We start from the raw sequence: 12553 nt of genomic DNA, 5'->3' as shown, positions 1-12553 counted from the left end.
TTTTCTTTTTTTTTGTTTGTACAATAATTCGTTATTGTTTTTGTTTTTTTTTAATTTTTGGTGCCCTTTTGAATGTACAACCCCTACCTTATTAAACTTTGAGACACGGGGAATCCTTTTGATTTATTAAAAAAAATCAACTTATTAGCAAAAACAAACTTGTTCTCCAGAACCCAGAAATCTGATCTGATCAGGTATTTCACTCAGAATTTTAAACAACTTTTTGTTATGTCTTAAGTCTGTTTCTGTCTCCATTTTTTGAAATAGTTGATGTATGTCCGTCCGTTCTATAATAAAAACGCATAAGATAGGGTATTATTTCAAAAACAGCAACAGATACAGCCCTTAGACATATAATAAAAGATGGGACGATTCTAATGCGATTTTAGTAAAAATTTCTGAAGGCGATTCTGATTTTTAATATTTTTAATAATGATTAAAAAATACAATTTTGCTATCAGGAGTGTCTACAGGATAGTATTTTAAGAGGGGGAGGGTGTTTGGTTTTTGGAATTTAAAAATAAAAATCCAAAAACTTTTAATTTTTGTAGAAAAATTTGGAAAATTATATTTCTATTATTGCATTTTATGGTAAAAAGATCAAAAAAAAATTAAATAAATTTTTTCAAAAAAAAAAATTATAAATTGAAAATTTCTATTAGAAAATAAAAATGCCTTAATTTTGGAAAAGGTAATTGTTTGTTTTTTTTTTGTTTTTTTTTCATAACATAGAAAAGTAATTAGTAGTTAAATAACAATAATAAATAAGACATAGAATTGCAAATTAACCATTATTCTCCCAATGCCGATGCTGATCTCAATTCTGATTAAATGTCCCATCACCAATTCCTAGTTTATAAATGTAAATTAATTCTTGTTCAATGTGGATTTGTGTTAACTCATCACATATATATAAAATATGTAATTTGTAAAATTTGCTATGAACAAGAATTTATATCCTTTGATTCATGTTATTAATATTCAAGTATGTAAGGAATTAGGGAATGAATGTTTTCAATATTTCTTTCTAGCTACAAATTGTTTATTAGTGAGGGATTTGTATAAGTTTCATCAAATAGTAGTTTTTCAAAAATAGGTTGGAGTCCACAAAGGGATTGCATAAACAAATACATGCAATTAATTAGCGCAAAATCATCATACACAATAATCCTTTGACAATTACTGTAATCTTGGCATTTAATCAGTTCCTTATCATTAAAAAAATGCAAACATAACGATAAAAGGTCATAAATAAATTTCACACAAAAATCATGATTTCTAAAATAATTTAAAACATGATATGGGATTGACCGCATATTTGAAGAATTATTTAGTGTAGTTTTTTTAGTTGTTTTTGTATACATATATGTGATACGTCAATATAAAAACAATCTCATAAAAAACATGAAGAAAAGGACAAAATCCCAGTTTATTTTTTCAATTTGTCATTAATTACTTTATTAATTTAACCAACTTAAAGTGGAATTTTACCGTGCTACAAACAATTGATTGATAGAAATTGACGAAAGCTTGCACAAAGACAACAAATGTAATCCATTTCTAATTTTTAGGAAAACTCCTTCTAGCTTGTTTTTGTCTGGACTGGCCTCGTATGTATGTGATCCCTGGTATCCACATTATCAAAATTAGAATGATGATTACTTTTTTAATGAAACAAGTGAATGTTACAAGTAGCATAAATAATGTATTTAAAAAATGAAATATTGATAAGAAGTTTGATTCACATGTGTAAAACGTTTAATAATCTGTGTATATTTTTTTGAACATTAATTAAAAATGTACACTGTTTTTATTATATACATATGTTTATAAATATTCGAACATCTCCAGTTTGGCAAAAGTTTCATTTGTTTATTAAATTTCGAGTCCATTAAAAGGACCTAAATCAAATATCGAATGAAACAAAATTTGCTTAAAATCTTAATTGTTTTTTTTTTTTTTTCATTAAAAAACTATGATGACTACTCTGTTATAAACTAATTTGTCTTCTAAAACCCTCCTTAGGGCTACTTGGATCTACAAAGAACAGTTAATTATATTTATTATTATCAATTTGTTCATTCTTTATTTAATAAAATTGTGGATTCACATTTAAAAATATATATACTGTTATTTGAAGGGCTTATTGCTTGCAAAACAGGTCCAATTTTTTTAAAATCAAATTATAAATAGTGGAATTAAGTATTCACTTTCCAAACTTCAGCTGATCTGTTTAACAGTTTCTTTGTAAATTCCTAAAATAAAAATTATTATACATATTTTTTATTAATATAATATACCGAGTGATCAATGTATGTTGCTTCGTGTGTTTGAATAAAAATTTGATATTACGTCATTAGGAGTATTTTTGATTCACACAAGTGATTGGTGTCGTTCCCTATTTGACTGACACATGTTTCAATACGTATGTATAAAAAACATATACATGTTTCAATATGTGTATGAAAAAACATAAGCAAAGGAGAAAAATTGAGAAAAAGTATTTGATCCCTTGACTATTTTTTTAGTTTGCACAATACTAAAGATTTTATTGGGTATTCCATTCCAGGGACTGAATTGAACACTACATGACCTTAATGTGTTTCTTGTTGAACCACTCCTTTCTTGCCTTGGCCTTATGTTATGGATCATTGTCGTGCAGGAAGATCCGTAACACAGCCCACTATCAGCCCACTACTCTGACGTAAAGAAGATTTTATCCTTGATTTCCCGTAGAATCGTTAAGTATACTAGCATTTAAGTCGTCCTTTCCCTTTAGAAGAGGAAAATCTCTAAAATATATTCGTCGAACAGGTTCAAGTGTCATTTTCTCAACTTGTAAGTAAGCTAGAGAGATCAGCGTTGTTTTTTTTTTTTTTTTTTTGTAACTAATTTTTTATGTTTTAATACATCGAAATATGAATTAATTTCAATCACGCAACCTTCATTAATTATTAAATTAGTACGTGGTCAGACTACAATGGACCATCTGGTATAACGCAGTGGTTATAAGTAGATTTTGGGTGTTAATCATAGTGACACGAAAAGATCATATCGCAGGTAATAGTACTGAAACATTTCCTATAGTTTAAATGAGTATAAACATGATAAAAGTTATTTGCGTTTCAGTATTATTTTTTGTACATATTAATATCTGTAATTTGTTTGTGAATTCTGAGCTATCTTTTTAAAGTTCCCGTCCAGACTGTTTGTGGCAATGTTCATAACCTGATCTAAGTAGTATCATTATTTTTAACCACATTCCTCCCAGAGAAGACATTCTTGCATCTTTAAAAAATTGATATGTATAGGATCAAACCAAAGAACACTGACATGAGTAGTTGGATCAATTTTAGATTTGAATAAGTTAGTGTAGAGGTAGTTTTGTGTTGATGTAAAGAAGTGCGACAAGAAAATGAGGATATTACCTGACACCAGTCGAAGCTTTTGGTGTCCATTTTTTCACCCCGTCCCGAGAATATTGTGTAGTACATGTCAGTCTTGCACTACAAACACAATTTAGGCTAACTATATCAACAATTTCAGGCCAGACTTGGCTCATGGACCAACTGTTGGTAATCTCTGATATAATTCATCGCATTGTTAAAATAAATCTACCATTAAAATTATAAATTAAACTTTTTTTTGTTAGTGGGAAAACTTATGAAATCGGGAAAGGAATCAAATACATATTTTCTCTGCTGTATATAATTATCTTTGTTTTCTTACTCTACAAAAAAGCAAAATAACTATTCCAATAAAAATTAATTACAATTTCGATACTTGCCGAATATTTTTACAATTTTTGATCTCCCTTTTGTGACTATTATTTGTGGCCAATAACAACAAATACGTATTTTATTTAAACATAACTTTTTGCAATACTGCATCTGAGCAATTTAATAAGTTTTTTAGATAAACAAAAATCATAAATTCAATTGTAAAAAATATAATCAATAAAGAGTTAAAAATTGCAAATTTCTGACTTATGACCTCCCTTTGTAGCAAAAAAGGTATTGCCTCATCGATAAAGTGCTAAAACCACTCGTTTTTTTGACAAATTACTATTATAATCTTTAAAATTATAGTGAAAAGGATTATTTTATTTACTTATCCAAAAATAATAAGTTTCTTTTATTTAAAAGAAAACAGGCTGTCTAACCCAAAACAGAAAAATCTCGATTAAAAAATCAAAAAATCTTCATTTTTGATCAATTTTAAAACCAGAGAAGAATTATTTTTTGTTTGTAGAAATTTTTAACAGTTATAATTTCAAATCATCCGAATTTTTTGACACTACCATAACCTAGTTGGCTTTATAATGTAAAGGATGTATATTTGTCGAATATCTCAAGTAATTTACATAATGTCACTAAAATATAATAGTCAAAATCTCTGATATTGTATTGAAAGATCCTTGTGCAATTTTGTGTTAAGAAGTACTTAAAAATTATAATAATTACAAGGTGGAAGATAATCGCTAGCAGCTACGTAAAGGTCCACTCTCAAATCGTATTTCAGAAAATTAACTATAATCATATAGTGAATATAAGTACATGTTTTCTTTTAAATCCCTGATTTATTAACATTTGAGGCATTATACATATATTGTGCAAATGGCAATGTATTTGTGAAAACTATTTTTTTAAATATATTTTTATTTGCATATTTTCAGGCTTGATAACAATAATTATTATGAGGCCAGACAAGGTGCAATTATCAAAAATTGCGCCTTATAAAAATCAAAGATAATTTGATTTTTTCTATCCAAGTAAAATTTTATTTCAACTTATTGTTTCATTAATTTCATGTGACTCATACCTAAATAGAACAAAAAGGAAGTCACAACCTCATCGAAGTCTTTTGATACAACTGCGATAATTTATGCATAATTATCAGATAATGTCCTTTTAGTGAATATGAATTTGTATAAGATTCTCTGAACTTTAGATTTTGACTCCGATATCATCTATATGAACGATTTGGATACTAATTCCTTATTAATATTATGTATAAAATAACAAATAAAAAATGATCTATTTTGTTTCATGTTTAACTTTTTATTAATTAGGGCTTGACAAGAAAAAGTATAAATTTATCTATTATGATTATAGTTAGTTGTAAATAATTGTCAATTAAAATCAATTACAAAATTATTTCCTCTCGATGCTCATAAGTCAACTTATTTCGGGTTGGATCATATATATTGCTTGCAGTAATAAATAGACTTCCATATATAATGGATGGACCTTAATTTTGTTATGCAGTTCTATTATTGTTGTACTTATTAAATATTAAATTAAACAATATATATTTCATCTGGGACCCCTATAGGTAGGAATCCGTAGTCTTACATCAAGGTCCTTTGATTGTTCCACTATTTAACAAGTAAGGACAAGTGTTAATCTTCATCAACCAAAAATGATCCCTCTGATTTTTTTAAAGGTTATTTGGTATAATTCAGGTCTGGCCCCCAAAATTTCAAGTTAAAAATTTAAAAAAGGAGTTGTTACAGTCAAGAAATGAAATTATGTTGTCAAAATATTTATTAATTGTCATCATAATTATAAATAATTCATTGTTTTCAAAAAAAAATTATGTAATTATAAATAATTGATGTCAGTTTTATGGAACAATGGCTCAATGGAAAATGCGTTTGGAGGGAATAATTTTCTTGGACTCAATGCCTGTAGGTTCGTTCACTTTCGTTCTTAGAGAAGCAAATATACATTATGTATATGGACTTCAAAGAAGATTCCTTGGTCAGATAGAGTAATTGAAGTATTATTGTATTTACTTATACTTAATCAGTGTAAGTCCATCTGGCCACTTAAATGAACAATTAATTTAAAACAATGTCAGTTTATGTCTCTAATTGTAAAAAAGATGATTCAAAGAGTAACCCGACAATTCCTATTCCTTGTAATTACGGTACATAAATATCCGTAAGGTCCTACCTTATCAAAGAGCTGAAAGGCTTCCTTCATTTCCAGAATAAAATCCATTGAAATGTTTTCTTTAAGAAGTTCATTTAATTCCCTATGATCCTCCACACTCAAAATAGGTTCATCTTCTTTAATCCCAGAGTCTTTTTCGTCGTCATCATCATCCTCTTCCGTTGTAAAGTCCTTACGTTTTCCCCGTCTTAAACGATCTAAAAATCGTCGAGAGCCTTTACAAATCCTTCGTGAAAAACTCATTATTTTTTTATTTAAAAAAAAGAAAAACTTCACAATATTAATGAAACTACTTCATTATTTCGTCAATGAATGGTGGATGATGATTTAATGAACTATGAACAACAACCAACAATAATAAATAGAACGATACACAACGCGTGCTAGCCGAATATTTATTAAAATAAAAAGAACAAGCCTTCTCCCATAGGCGGAGATAAATATACTAAGTCTGCATTTGAAAAAAAAAAATCACGCATGATAAAAGTTATTTATGCTAAAAAGGATTTTTCGAACCGTCATACATAGAGAGGAAAAAAAGGAGGAAGGAAGGAAAGAGTGAGAAAGAGAGATATGTGACTTGAAAAAGAGAAGCACACAAGTATTAATCTAATGCTCTATGTATGGTAACCACCCCCGCAGATATACACATATTTTACCGTGGCAAACGTTAATATAAATCGTATTTTTTTATCTTTCTCTTGACGTTTTTTTCTCTCCTTAGTAGTGATAATTCATGATCAATATCATAATATATTAGTTTTCCTACTTTAAATCCTATATTTTTTCTTCACTTTAGAAAAAATAAAACATAAAATGCAGATGAAAAATAATGTCATATATTGTTTGTCAATGCAAAAGCAAGAAAGAAGTACTGTTCTCAAAATTAAATGGCAATTACATTTGTAGTCTTCAACTACTTATCTTCAGTTTCTGTGAACTCATATTATAATTAACCCTTTGGAGACGCTGCAAATTGCACTTAAAGTAGTCAAAATAAATCGTCACAATAAAAACAATGGCCAATTTGAAAGGCCGTATGGAGGCCAAATTAAGTTTTATAAATCAAATAAAGGTTTTAAACTATGGTTTACATTCTTTAGTATTTTAACGGTAACCACAAATTTGAAGGCAGTATCTATAATTTAGTCAAATATGTTTATTCAATATTGGGCTGTATGTATAAATCTGGATGTTAGCCTTTTTGTGATTTTTGTTCAAAATGGTTTTATATTGATACATCACATATATAGAGAAAGGGCCCAAAGCTTGCAATAGCATTTAATTTCAATTGGTTCCCCATTAATTTTGATCCCAAGGTTTCATTATACAATTGAACGACAGCTGAAACAAACAAAAGACATGTTTTGTTTTTATTCCATGTCTCTAAGCGTAAAAATGTTGGAGCAACAGCAAACATGGCAACGCTTGTACGATCTCCACCATCTCTTGGATTCACTCAAAGCTGTCATCATGACATGATAAATTATGGTCACGACAGTCTTCATCGTGAAGAGCTGCCCAATCTGTTGAGACTGTTATTCCTTGTGAAGGAGAGATACCGAATAAAATATTTAGTTTATCAGATATTTGACACATCACAATTTGGTTTGAGTTTTCATTTTTTGATTCAATAAAAACTACGCCTTTGGTAATGAAACCAAGCTACTCAAAGTTTTTGGAACCCTACTCTGTATTTTGGTTGGCTTTAGCAGTACTATACTGATAATCTAGTTTTTTTTCTTGATGCACCATATATATATAATATATTTTTTGTTATTGTCCAACGTTATTGAAAGATTATCATCACCCAAGAGAGAAAAGTTATATCATAACTACCAAAGTAAATTTATTGAGGATGATAGTATTTGCAAAGTTAAATTAACTTCTTTATTGGATTGATTCTCAAATGGTCTCTTACTCCAGGGGTTTCAACGCAATGTAATTTGTTAATCTTATAGAAGAACCTGAAATTTTTATTTTTGACAAAAATTTAAATTAAATATTTTTTTAATATATTTAAATTTTGGGGATCAAATTAGTACTTATGAGTTTTTGATGAGGTAGTCAGTATTTTATAAAATAATACTACCAAATATTACAATTTTGTGGTTACCGTTGTACACACATCGCAAGAAAATAAAAAACAATAAATGAATCATATAGAGACATAGATTTGGTAACCCACCTTTAACGTAATAGGTGTAACCGAAAAGTTAACAAAACAGGAATGTAAAGTTGCAATCCATTTTGTGATCGACCTACTTTCAGTGGCTTAACTCACAGTTGTGAAACAGACTTTCCTTTATAGATAAATAATTGGGAATTTCATGATTTTGCTGAATAACGCCAAATATGTTATTATATGGTCAGAATTTTCTGGGTTTTTTTTCTGAAACGGTTTGGGTTGTTTTAACAATGAATCCCTGTGGAAATCCTTAAGCTTATCGCAGTTTTCAAGGATGGTGGAAAGTGAAGACCTTTGGGCTCTAAGGATAAAAAAAGGACTTCTTTTTGTGGACAATATATAAGTTGAACGAAATAACTCATATGGGTTTAGTAGAATTCGCTAAAACAATCAAGACTTTGAACTCCTTTTGGGCCAAAATGGTGCGCACTTGGAATTGAGTTTTCCTATCCGTCCTCCCTTGTTTAGGTTCACACAAGCCCATAAATTATAATATCAGATTACAAAATAATGAAGAACTATCTGAATATGATCTAATCAATTAAAACTCAAAATTTTCTCCTTCACATTTTTGCTTAAAATGGGAGGTCTGATGACACTTTTTTGATGCACTTTGCTACTCTTCTTTTACTGTTCGATTAATTTTATTTGCATCATTTATACTACACATACGCGCAAGCTTTGTTATCTTCTACCTGTAGTTTCTTTCATAAATATTTTTGCCTAGGAGGCATTGAAATTTAAGATGTAATGATGGATTAAATGATTACGCCTCGGTAGAAATTAAATAAAACACTTAATAAGCTAAAGATACTTCATAAAAGATTTAAGATACTTAATAATTAAATGTATACTTTCAATAGTTTAGAGCCTTTATTGAAGTGAAGCAATTTGCATATGATTAATCAAAATAGCTTGTTGATTAAAATTGACAATAATTGGTTGAAAAATAGAAATCGTTGATCCAGTGCGAACACATAGTAACTGGCAAACATAAAAAAATGAGTTTAATATCTTTTTAGAGGTTACCCTATATTAAAAATTTGTTTTTCCCCAAAAGTCAATATTTTTCAATATTTCAGAAGCGAAAATATGATAACTGAAAACACTAAGAATCTTTTCAGTGCTAATCCATGCTATGCATATGTGGCTTTAACAGTTCTATATACATTGTAGTGTTGTATTCCTCCAAAGATATTGTGACTATTAGTTGCAGCGGTTTGCAGTCCATATTTTTAGCTTTTAATAAATATAATTATTCTAATATTTCACTTCAATAGCTATATGCAGAGTATTAGTCCGCTGAAAAACCCGTGAGTGAGCTCCTGCTCAGTTACTTATTTTGTAAGAGCTTTCCTCATGTTTTTTTAAAAGCAATGAGTACGATCCTGCTCCATTAAAAATGAGCAGCGCTTATTTTTTCGCTCGTATACGTCTTTTTGAATTTGAGAACTCTCTATGATGTTAATAAAATGAATTTGATTGTAAGTTCAAGGGTGTCGTAAAATTTTTGACAACCATACATTATATGATAAAGCTTTAATGACCCAAATAAAGGGGTCAATAAAAATACAGGGATGGGGATCAAATTGTGCTATGAATAAATATTATAAAGTAGCCATTCATTCGATATAACCACCGGCATCAATAACGGCCTCATGTCTGTTGGTATGTATCTCCACATACCAACAGACAAAATAGTCCAAAGGATTAAGGTCAGGAGAGTTAGGAGGCCACAAATCCTTGATTACGACGTCATAACAGTTCTCGGTTAACCACTGCATGGAGATTTTGGACACATGGCAGGGTGATGAGTCCTGTTGCCACACCCAGGGCCTGTCTCCGGCCACCCCTTGGATCCAGGGCGGAACCACCTTCTCCATAAGATCCAGGTAGACCTCTGTATTGACCTTTAGACCCGTTTCAAACATGTGGGGAGGCATAACATGACCTTCACTGCTGACCACCCCGAACACCATGACCATTGCAGGGAACTTGGTCTTCATTACCTTCCTCACATGGCTGGTGCAGGTGGCTATCCACCTGTTGTTCTGCTTGTTGACCTTCTGATCTTGACAGAAATTCTTTTCATCAGAGAAAAACCACAGCATCCCGGGCTCCTTTGGGTGCTTGAGCATGTTGAGCAATTTTGTTGACTTCATCAGCCTGTTGTCCTTTGCCTTTTGGGTTAATATCCCTCGCCATGGCCTTCATGGACCTGGTAGGGTCATCCTCAACCATCCTCTTCACCTTGTCGACAAAGTCGGTGTCCCTGACCTTCCTGTCGGCGCCCTCCTCCTTGGGTGCCCTCTTTATGGTGGCATCAACATCCCAGGTGTCCTCTAGCTTCTTACGGATACGCTGAACAGTCCGTCAATTCACTCCTAAGGTTGAAGCAATCGTTGAATTGGAGATTTCACCTCCATTATTAACCAATGCCATGACTACGGCGGACCTCGATAGCTCCTCGTTCCACTTGTAGCTCTTTATCTCCTCATATGATGACGGCATGATGCTAACTGAACTACGTATCGTCAGCTGACGAGAATAGCTTTCCTATTTGGTAACCGGTTTTTTATTTGATAATGTCGTCTTCAAGTTATCAAGGTTTAAAGTAGGCGACAATTTGATCCCCTCTCCCTGTAGGTGTGTCGAGAAATTTTTATTCGTATTTTAGTGTGCTTTGGGAACAAAAAGTTTGGGAACCACTGTCTTAAGGGACATATATTGGCGAAGTTTTGTACACTATCATCCAGTTAAAACTAAAAATTAGCTTGAACAAATACTTCTCAACTTTTTGAACGCGAGATTTTGAGATCTTCTGTCAATTTACAACATAAAATTATAAGAAGATCGTACATAAGTTAAGAAAATTTGGATATAAAAATTAAAGATTTATCTTCCAGCGGTATCTCCCCACATGAAGGAGCAGGTAGTATTTCTGAGGAAATCGATATCTGAGTCATCTTAGAATGGCCAGCTTCAAAAGAGGCAAACTCGTTGACCAAAATAACAAAGAATCACAGATACAGCATGGGGAAAAATATTTTAGCTTATGTTCAGGCATAACTTCACCAGTCTATTCTTTGAATCTTTAAAAGTATTCTTCATCTTTCAATTTTGTTGATGATAAGTGGTAGAAGCAAAGAAAGAAATACAAATTTACATAATGAAGCAAAAATTCGAGCTATTTTACCGCTCTTTTAAAATGATGAGGGAGGAGCTCTTGGTCAAGAATTTTGAGTGCTGCTCACTAATGCTTTTGCTGCATGTATCATCCCTTACTTTCATAAATCCTTATACATTGTTGTATTGTAAACTTTATCATAAAAAAACAGATAACAAAGTTAAGCTCGGAATTTAAGATTTTTTGTATATATACAATATATTGACACCCAAATATAGAAAGTTAATATTCTAGTTCATCCTGATGTCCAAATTTTGGATGGAATTGCCGTAGCTCATGGACAAAGCGCTCCGGAGAAATTATTTTCTTGGACACAAACTGCGCAAGTTTGCGCCCACGTAATTCCTAGAGAAGAAAATGTACTACAGAATGGCCACGAAACTTTTTCTTTTTGATATCGCTATAAAAAAAAAGACGGATGGATATTTTTCAATAATTTCTTTTTTTGAAAGCCTCAACATTTCGGTTAATAATGAAACACCACTTTATTCATATGGCCGCTGTCGCTGGCCTTTTAGTAGCCCATTCTGTCGACCCAATTTTTCAATACATTTTCGATTGTGTGAGCTTCAATAGCAACTCAAATTTCGTGTTTCAAATCGTCTCTGTATGGTTGGCGTAACATTTATCCTTGACGATTCCCCACAAAAAAAAAATAGTCCAACGGAGTCTAATCGCAGCTAAGAGGTGGTCGGTTTACGTTGCCGTTTCGGCTTATGATGCGATTGTCGAAGACAGTGCGCAAAAGATCCACTGAAACGTTGGCTGTGTGGCACGTAGCGCCATCCTGTTGGAACGAAATGTCGCCGATAACTTCCTTTTCCATTTGAGGAAACAAAAAATCTTCCAACATGGCCCAATAGCGCTCATCATTGACCGTAACGGCAACTCATTGCTCGTTTTCTCGTTTTTTTACTTTGGGCAACAGCATCAATGTTTTCGATTGAGCGCACTGGACGAACACGGAAACACGTTGTTTTATCCATTAACGAACCAGTTTCGCGCACACGCTTCACAAATTTATCCACAAACTGCTTGGAAGGCGTTTTATTTCGACCGACGTAATTTTCTTGCAGTTTCGTTGCAAGACTCTCCATTTTGGAAGTAGGTCTTCAGTATTTCCCAATTTTTTTCGATCGTAAACTTAATCATTTCAAAAACCGGACATCTTTTACAAAATATTAAACACAATGAGAATGTTACAGCAGCTGTTAAAAGTCA

The 12553-nt window shown here is 31.4% G+C and overlaps 1 protein-coding gene across 1 annotated transcript in view; it reads right to left on the bottom strand.

Annotated features, from left to right (window-relative positions):
- The window catches only part of LOC121129436 (neo-calmodulin), a 105011-nt gene extending 98440 nt beyond the window's left edge, over positions 1-6571 (bottom strand). Inside the window, exon 1 of the mRNA XM_040725163.2 lies at positions 5958-6571. Within this exon, the coding sequence (XP_040581097.1) occupies positions 5958-6200 (243 nt within the window). The 5' untranslated portion in view covers positions 6201-6571. The remainder of the gene's footprint in view (positions 1-5957) is intronic.
- Between the last annotated feature and the right edge of the window lie 5982 nt (positions 6572-12553).

This window comes from Lepeophtheirus salmonis, chromosome 14 (genome assembly GCF_016086655.4).
Source record: "Lepeophtheirus salmonis chromosome 14, UVic_Lsal_1.4, whole genome shotgun sequence".
NCBI classification, from domain to species: Eukaryota; Metazoa; Arthropoda; class Copepoda; order Siphonostomatoida; family Caligidae; genus Lepeophtheirus; species Lepeophtheirus salmonis.
Note: the sequence above shows the minus strand (reverse complement) of the source record. Positions and strands in the feature narration are given on the sequence as shown.